Raw genomic sequence first — 8,930 nt, forward strand, 5'->3', positions numbered from 1 at the left:
ACAGATTGCTAAGTCCCTTCAGAAACAAACATTCCGCAGGAATTATGACATTTACCCAGAAAAAGAAATATAACTGGACAGGAATACAAAGCTGTGTCCTCTTGTCAAGGCTGTGCAGCCACTGTCCACTTGAGTATGCACTGATCTTCATGAGTTTTGACTCAAAACAGGTACAAGTAGTTTGAGCATTTCAGTACCACAAGGGGACTTTGTAACATTCTATCACTATTTCAAAGGAGGAAAAAAGTTATTTCTGTTGCCAGGTATGCCTTAATCCCATCTTTCAGCAGGCTGAATGAGGCAAGAGGAATTTTAGGTTTACACTCAGCTACAAAACAATAAGCTGTTTAAAAATTTCCCCCCTCTTAAGGGTACAGAACCAGGTAATCCAGAGATGAGGGCCTTGACAGTGACTGTCACAAAGGAAAAGGCACTGAGTCTCAAAGAATGTGACTTACTAGGTTACTGGACAGTTGGCTTCCTTATTTCCAGCCCAGAATAATTTCTTTCATCCATACCAGTTCCTATCTTTTAAAAAGATCTCTGCAAATGTAACTGTGATTAAGCTCAAGACCTTCTTATTTTTTAAGGAACATCTTCCATTTGAAAATGAAAACCATTGTGGTAGCTTGGTTTCCCATAGTAGGGGGAACAGGGACTATCTCTGACAGGAACTCAATGGTGGGCTCTTTGACTCCCCGCCACCCCCAAGGGAGGAGCAGTCCTGATAGGCCACAGAGGAGGACTTCGCAGTCAGCCCTGAGATACCTGATAAAACAGGGCCAGACCAAAGGGGAGGAGGTCCTCCCCAGTCTGTGGACTTGGAAAGGGGCAGGGAGAAGCTGAGGGAGGGAGGGTGGGATTGGGAGGGAATGGGGGAGCAGGATGCAGCTGGGATAAAATGTAAATAATAACAAACAATAAAAAAATGAAAATGAAAACCAGTGAAAAACCTGAATTTGATGGCTTATAAGCATCACTTATACACCACATTCACACTCTGACTTAGTAACATTACTATTCACTTTAAGTTTTTTCCTTTTTCGTGTGTGGAAGGGATTTGGCATTGAGACAGGGCCTTGTGTAGCCAAGGCTGGCCTCAAATTCACTATGTAGCCAAGGCTGGCCTTGAACTCTTGATCTTCCTACCTTTAACTTCGGAGTGCTGAGAATAGAGGTGTATACCAAAATGTCTAGGTAATATTTTTATATACGGTCACTTAAACCAATACGATACACCAAATTTGATATTTGATATTGTCTGCCAAGGCTCTCAGACTACAGTTTGTCCTATTCTGGAGCAAGTGTTATCTAGGTGTTGACTGCAAAGAGAACAGCAAGACAACCTGTTTATATCTTGCCAAGTCTCAGCAATCACTGTGTCCTTTGAGAGGCATTGTAAATATGGGCATTTCCTTTTGGGTCGGTGTTTTATGAAGTAGTGGATTTAACTTGAAGAGAAGCCCCAAAAGGAGTCAGCAAAGCTTGAGTGTCTTAGTAGTTAACGCTTCGGTGATTTTTAAGTACCCAGGAATTCAGGAAACAGATCCAGTCCCTTAACTCCTTGTCTGTATCTAGTATGCTGCAGCTATATCTACCAACATCTCTATAGCGTAGAAAGCTAAATTTTAAAAATCTAAAAACATTTATTTTGTGTGAGTGTACATGTATGGGTGCACAAACGCTGCAGGTCACAAGTGGAGGTCTGAGGACAACTTGTGGGATTCAGCTCTCCTTTGACCTTGTGGGTTCCCGGGTTGTCAAGCTTGGTGGCAAGAGAGCTGAGCCAGCGCATCAGCCCAGTTTTTAAAGCCAGAGTAAACTGCAGTTCCTAACAATTCAGACCTTGACAAACGGTGTTTGTTTGTTTCCTATCCGGCCATCAAACCCAAGTCGTTCTGCCTTCTCCCAGTCCTGTTCCCAAAGGCATAAGTGACAAATAGGTTAAGAGAGGTCACCGTTTTCCCTTCCACTTATGCATAAGTAGCTGGCCCTCGATTCTAGATCATTGGTTCACCCGAGCTTTCACGGACTCTGTGGAGATCAAGTCAGGGAACAGCCGAGGTCTCCAGACGGAGCGGGCTCCGGGAGGCAGCGAGTGGAACCTTCGGCTTAGAACGCGGACCGCGGGCCTGAGCCTCTGCGGGCGCCACGTCCTCCGGGAGCCTGTTTCCCTACCCCTGGTTCGGGGGGGACACCCACCTCGGGGCTGCGGGGAGAAGCCTACTGAGCGCGGGCCCACCACCCCTCAGCCGCCACACGGCGAGGGCGAGGCGGCGAGAAGGGCGCGCCAGGCAAGGACCCTCCCCCACGCCCCGGCCAGGGCCGGAGCTCCGCTACCATTCCGGAAATGCCTGAGGAAAGCCAGAGTCTTCCGCTTTCTCAAGCAGCTAGCAACCCACTGCTCACCCGCTGTGCCGCTGCAGCTCTCGCTCCGGCCTTGCTCTCCCGGTGGCCACTCGCGAACGCACTTCCGGCTCTGTCCGCTTGTGGCGTTCCCTCATCTGCTCTCCGATGTCGACACTTCGATGTCTGCAAGTTCCGCGGCTGGTGAGTTCCGGGTGCCCTGCTGTCTGCGTCCGGTTTGATGCCGCAGGTGTTCCCTGAGCCTCCACTGTTTTTTCTTCCAGCAGCTGGAGTAGATTCCCCCAAAACCATCCAGACAAGACGGACTATAATGATGATTGTCACTATGATTTTGAAAAGCAACATGAAAACAGATGCTATTAGTAATTAAAATAATTTAAACGTTGCGGATCGCAGGCTTCTCCCAGGGTTAGAAACATTTGTCAGCCAGGATGGTGGCTCGCACTGGGAATGAAGTGATCAGAAGGCTGAGGCAGAGAGTTAGAGGTCAGCCGGAGCTAGATAGTGAGTTTCATAACAACAAAACAAAACACAAAACACCATCTAAGATTTTGTAGACCGTACTATTTGTGTTAATGTATTTGGAAGATGATGTATAAATGTTTTTAGAGGCTTAGTATTATGGAGATTTTAAAATAGTTTTCATGACTATTTTAGCATATCGTTTTTAATAATCCCAGCACCTGGGAGGCAGAGACAGGTGGATTTCGATGAGTTTGAGGCCAGCCTTATCGACATGGTAAGTTCCAGGACAGCTAGCCAGATTACATAGTGACACTAACTCTTAAAAAATTATTTTTATCTATTATTTTCAAATAGCCTTATTATGTGGCTCAGGCTGTCCTGAGTCACTGTGGACCCAGACTGTCCTCAAACTTCTGGTAACATCCTTTTGTTACTAAGATTGGGCCCCGACAGCCCTAACAAGCTAGGGTTGGGCACCCATCCTTAATACATCAATTAAAGAGACAAGAATGAACCTGCAAGATGGCTCAGCAGGTAAAGGCAGTGGCTGCCACGCTGTCCATGTGCACACAAAATAAATGAAAATAAAAATGTAATAAAATAGACGTAAGTAATAGTAACAAGCAGAGAAAGGAGATTTATTCGAAGTGCCCACATATGGTAGAGGAACAACTGAAGAGGCCCAGGGACATCTCCCACAAGTGTCTGGGGCCTGAGACTTAGGTTTAAGGAGAGAGCAAGAGGTATGCTTAAGCAAACAGTCATGGTCAAGGCGTGGTCTTGACGGTCATCTACCCATCACTGTCTCATAGTGATCTGATAGGTTGTCAGAATGGAGTGGAGATCCCTTCAGTGGTTGACCCAAGTCTTCAGCCTTTCCCTTCTCTCAGAATGAGATTCCTGGAGAAACTGTAATTCTTTAGGGACCATAGTTTGACAACAAGCTATCATTGTAACCTCCTGGCAGAAGTGACAGTTTTCAGATTAGCCCCTCCCATTGTCAATCAGATGATGATGTCTGTGGCTTCTTTTTTGAAGCCTCTTTACCTGGCTTTGTTCTTGGTGAGTAAGATTCAGGTTGAAGGCTCTTCTGGAGCTTAGAAGATGTTAGAGCATCCCTCTCCTTCTGAGAACCCCAGTTTCCTGCTGCATGAAGAGCTATTTTCACTACCCCGAGGATGTATCCTCTCGTCCCAGTTCACCAGGTGTTTAAACATGAACATGAAATCTGTTTCCGTGGGGTTCAGCTTCTCAGGGGGGAGTTGAGGTCACTCTCCCTCAGGGAGATGAGCCCACCAGTCAGCTCCTGGGTTCTGGCCCATGAGTTTCTAGCAGGTGCTTCCTCCCAGAATGCTTCCACAGGTCAAACCCGGAGCCACAAAGGCTGCTATTAGATCATTCTAGTAAATGAAGTTGTAGAGCCCAGAAAGCCTGGGTGGGTGGTGAGCAGGAACCAGGAGTGCAAGAACCCACTCCTCAAAGAGGGTGGAGAGTGCTTCCCAGCTGACAAGGGCTCCAGGATCAGTGGCTGTGGGGGGCAGGGTGCTACAGGTCTTGAGCCATGGCCTGGAATTCTGTCTTACTCATGCTGCTGGTCCACATCACAGGTAAGGGAACTCTTGGACCCCAGAGCTTTCTTGCCCCTTCTCTTGCCTCTCTCTGTCTCAGTGATGGGCATTCTTCTATCTTCCTAGGTTGTGGCTCTCAGCCAATGCTGCATCAGCCACCATCAGCCTCTTCCTCCCTTGGAGCCACCGTCCGTCTCACCTGTACCCTGAGCAGAAACCTTAACATCCGTGTTTACAGCATTTACTGGTACCAGCAGAGGCCAGGCCACCCTCCCAGGTTCCTGCTGAGCTATTTCTCACACTTAGACAAGCACCAGGGTCCCAAGGTGCCCCCTCGCTTCTCTGGATCCAAAGACATGGCCAGGAACCTGGGGTATCTGAGCATCTCTGAACTGCAGGCTGAGGACGAGGCTGTGTATTACTGCGCTGTGGGGCCCCGGAGCCAGGAAAAGAAGAAAGGAATGGAAAGACTGTGGAGAGGAGAAAAGTAGCTTACAGATTCTGGATCCCAGGCTCTAGAGACGAGACATTCAGACCCTGAAGTGAAGACTGAGTTTGCTTTGCTAGCCTAGGCTGGTAGAGGGAGGCGGGGTAGAGCATGGGGCTTTGCCGAGCCAAGGAGGGAGATGGAGCCATCCAGCAGTGTTGTATTGCAGTGTTTCAGTGACCCCCATCGGAGGTTGGATTATAGAATTAAAGCTGTTTTTCTGATATTGGCGTGGCTGGTTTGTGATAGCAGAACCAACTTAAGAACTGCCTAGGTCAAAGGTCCCTGGAACCTCGCTAGTCATGCTCAGCTTGGCCAGGCAACATGAACAGCATTTGCCTGAGCCCTGATCATGGGACAAATGGATGGAAGAAATACCTTGGAGCGGGGACCTCCTTGCCAAGGACGAGGGTCTCCTATTGTCATCTCCACAGTCACAGAGTGAAGGACCTTAGCCAGCACCATCACTGGGCCTCGGCTTTGCGGGAGAGCAGGGGCCAAGTGACAGATCTAGAGCACATTCACCTCATTGGTACTAGTGGTGTTTTAGGCTGGACAGACCTTTGTCATGGGGCTGCCTGATCTGTGCATTGTGGGTGTTGAGCAGGCAGCTGCAGGGAAGGCCCCAGGGTGAGAGAGATGCATCTACCTCCTGTGCAGGGGAGTGAGGGGCCAGTCAGCATTATTAACAATAAATAAATAAATTTTATATACACACACACACACACACACACGATACACACACGAAAGAATTCTTTTATTATCTATCTATATTTATTTATTTATTATTTGTTTGTTTGTTTGAGACAGGGTTTCTCTGTGTAGTTCTGGCTGTCCTGGAACTCACTCTATAGAGCAGGCTGTCTTTGAACTCAGAGCTCCACCTTGCTCTACCTCCCAAGTGCTAGGATGAAAGGTGTGTGCCACCACCGCCTCTGCCACCACCACCACCACCATCACCACCACCACCACCACCCTGTGAAATAATTCTTTATTACTCAGCTGGTTTGTAAATCAACTGTCATTCTGCAAAGTCAAAAGACAAAAGTATTAAAGCTAACTATGGAGATGGGCATAGTGGCACACTTGTGTGATCCCAGCTCTCGGGGAGGCAGAGATAGGCAGATCTCTGTGAGTTCAAGGCCAGCCTGGTCTACAAAGTGAGTCCAGGACAGCCAAGGCAACGCAGAAAAACAGAGAGCTATTAACCTTACATGGTTACTGTTCGCCCAGCCCTAGGTGCTTATTAAAAATATAACAGGTCTCTGTGTCCATTCATTTCTAAAGTAGCAGGTTGAGGGATAACTGTCACCTTAATAATCATATGAACCATATTAAATACTAATAATTCCACAACACATCTTCTCTGTATTCAATGAGTAGCGTAGGTGCTGTCTTCATTTAACAGCGCCTTACCATCAGTTTGTGTGAATCATTTCTCTTCTTCCGTCATGTGAGCCTGAGTGATGGAACTCAGGTCCTAAGACTTGGCAGCAAACACCTTTATCCACTGAGCCCAGCTGTCCTGACGGCCTAACATTGATTAATCTACATGAAATGCTTGACATACTTACCTGTCATGAGTGTGGCCTGTTATTTCTCACCCAGCCATCTTCCTATTCCTCCATCTTCCTATCCCTTCATTCAGACTTGCCTTCCCTCTGCCTCTGACTGCTTCCTGTATTCTCTGCACGTGCGCAAGCCACACCTGTAGTCCTGGCTACGGGAGGCTAAGCAGAAGTGTGAGTCTGAGGGTTAGCCTGGACAACATAGAGAGATCCCCTCCTCTGAGTCTTGACACAGAAAAGTGGAACTTTTATTTTTTTCTTCTTCTCTGTGTCTTTCTTTGGGCTGTGGGCCAGAATGCAAGTATGCTTTCTCTGGTACTTTGGTGTTTTCATTCTTTCTCTGAATCTTCCTCTTTTTGGCGAGGTGTCTGTTTGCCAGTCCTCCACACCTAACTAAAAAGGGCATGGTTTCCTCTCTTCTCTACCTCTTTCCTTCCTTATGCAGCTGCTGATATTTATAGCCTGCCTACCGCCTTGTTTTCCTTTTAAATTCTAGTAAAGTTGTCCTTGAGCATAAAAAAGTAAAAAACCAAAAAAAGACCAAAAAACAAAAAAGACAGATGAAATGATTTATGATCTATTTTATTTAACACAACATGTTCCCAATACAATAATTTTAATAAGCATTATAACAGGTACTTATGAACATTATTTTTTCTTTGGCACTCCATCTTTGAAGTACAGTACGTATTTTACAGCCATGGTTTACCTCAGCTCAGATCCACAACACCTGCATATGGTGTATGAAAAGAGCACAGACTGATGGGACAGAATTCAGATTCCTCACTATCTAGCCTGTGGGTGCTGGATACATCGGGTCCTGAAATTCCTATTTCTTGTCCCTTTAACCTCCACTGTCTGTTTCTGCTGTGTTCAACTAACTGCCATTGATAAGGTGCCTGGTTCGCTTGGTTGCCTCAAGCCTTCACTCAAGCTGTTAACATTGGGAGCACTTCCTGTCCTGGGCTGTGTCCTCCCTCTGTCTGCACTGATGTGGGGCTCCACAGCCATCTCACCTCCCCCTCGTTGGGCAACCATTTCCTGGCCACTCTTCAGTTGTTGCCTCCCTCCAGTGGGCAAACGGTCTGTTTTCCTAATTACAGTTAGCACCTGCCTCACAGCTCTGATTTTATTTAGCAAGACTTTTCCACCAGCCTGTAAATTCCCAGCTGGCTGGATGTGTGTGTGATGAACACTCTGGGTGATAGGAGAGGCGGGTGAGTGAGGGAATGCGTGATGAATGCAAGCCAGTGAATTCTTGGCTACCCTAAGTAGCTCTCATTAGATGGCTGGGGTCATTGTGATTCTCTGAGACTGGGCAGAGGCAGCCTGGATGTTTTTCCACATTTGTGACTGGCCACACTCTCTCACTGCTTTTGTACTTCTGTCTCTCCATTGTTCTGTTTCCCTCTGTCACATCAGCATGCTCTGACATCTGACAAATGCAACAAAGGACTGTATACTGTAACAAAGAAGGGCCTGGAAAAGGAAAGCCTGAAGGGAGCAACCACACAGAAGGAATGTGGCGGAACCTCTGAGCCTGAGACGGGAGAGCTGGTGGAATGCGCAGGATTCCCAGAGTGTCAGGACCCACAACCCAGTACTGCAAAGACTCTGCTCCAGGAATCAAGAGGACTCCTGGCAGCCATGAGAACCAGGCTGTGACCTATGCGTGAGCTCACCTTTCAAATTCAACAGAAAGCAGAACCAAACGGGCTTGGACATGTTGTCAGTGACTCAAACATTCTGATCTGAGAAAATCCTGAGGCCCTCGGGGAGGGGATCTCAGGAGCAACCAGGGTCTTAGAGGGTGGCACTTAGATTTTTGCCATCCGAGTTCACAGTCAAGCTATCATGCTTATTTTACTTTATTATTTATTCCCCGTGCAGTCCCACCTTTCGTATTTAGCTGTGACTACACAACAGATGTGACCCCCACATTGTTTCTCTGATACCTGAACTCGGTTGTGCCTGGTGCCTGCTGACAAAGGTCCTTGACCAAACTTCAGCTAAGTCTGTCTGGGTCTGCCTCTCAACTAGACGTCATAAACACCACTCAGACACTGACCTAGTTCCTAGTACCAGGAGGCTCCGAGTCTCGGAGGACCCAAGCTCCTCTTAAAGTGCCTCCTGAAAGCAGAATGAATAGATTCAAGTGAAGCCCCTGTTACAAGTCTCTACTGGAGAGCCGGAGGCTAATCTCAAAATGCCCCATTTAGCCCACCTAGAGTGGGAATGGTAAGAAATACAGATTTATCATTATAAACCAGTAATTAATAAAGGTGACTGTGTGCAAATATGCCATTCTATACAAGGGGCATGAACATCCATAGGCTTTGGTATTTCAGGGTCCTGGGACCATGTACTGTGAGTACCAAGGGACAGCTCTACTTTTTTTCCATTTTGTGATTGATTTTTTAATTAAAAAGTGATTTATTTTTAAATCATTTTGCGTGTATGTGTGTGTGCCACAGG

The 8,930-nt window shown here is 47.0% G+C and overlaps 2 protein-coding genes across 3 annotated transcripts in view; one reads left to right on the top strand and one right to left on the bottom strand.

The window, feature by feature from the left end:
• Top3b (DNA topoisomerase III beta) overlaps positions 1-2,499 on the bottom strand; it is a 26,132-nt gene extending 23,633 nt beyond the window's left edge. For both annotated transcript variants that reach the window (XM_021645945.2, XM_060369995.1), the window contains exon 1: positions 2,410-2,499. The gene's annotated coding sequence lies outside the window, so the exon portion shown is untranslated. The remainder of the gene's footprint in view (positions 1-2,409) is intronic.
• Positions 1-5,113, top strand: part of Vpreb1 (V-set pre-B cell surrogate light chain 1) — an 8,912-nt gene extending 3,799 nt beyond the window's left edge. Inside the window, exons 2-3 of the mRNA XM_060370104.1 lie at positions 2,005-2,550; positions 4,527-5,113. Coding sequence (XP_060226087.1) covers positions 2,005-2,550; positions 4,527-4,891 — 911 coding nt within the window. The 3' untranslated portion in view covers positions 4,892-5,113. The remainder of the gene's footprint in view (positions 1-2,004; positions 2,551-4,526) is intronic.
• Positions 5,114-8,930: the final 3,817 nt, after the last annotated feature.

This window comes from Meriones unguiculatus, chromosome 17 (genome assembly GCF_030254825.1).
Source record: "Meriones unguiculatus strain TT.TT164.6M chromosome 17, Bangor_MerUng_6.1, whole genome shotgun sequence".
Classification (NCBI taxonomy): domain Eukaryota; kingdom Metazoa; phylum Chordata; class Mammalia; order Rodentia; family Muridae; genus Meriones; species Meriones unguiculatus.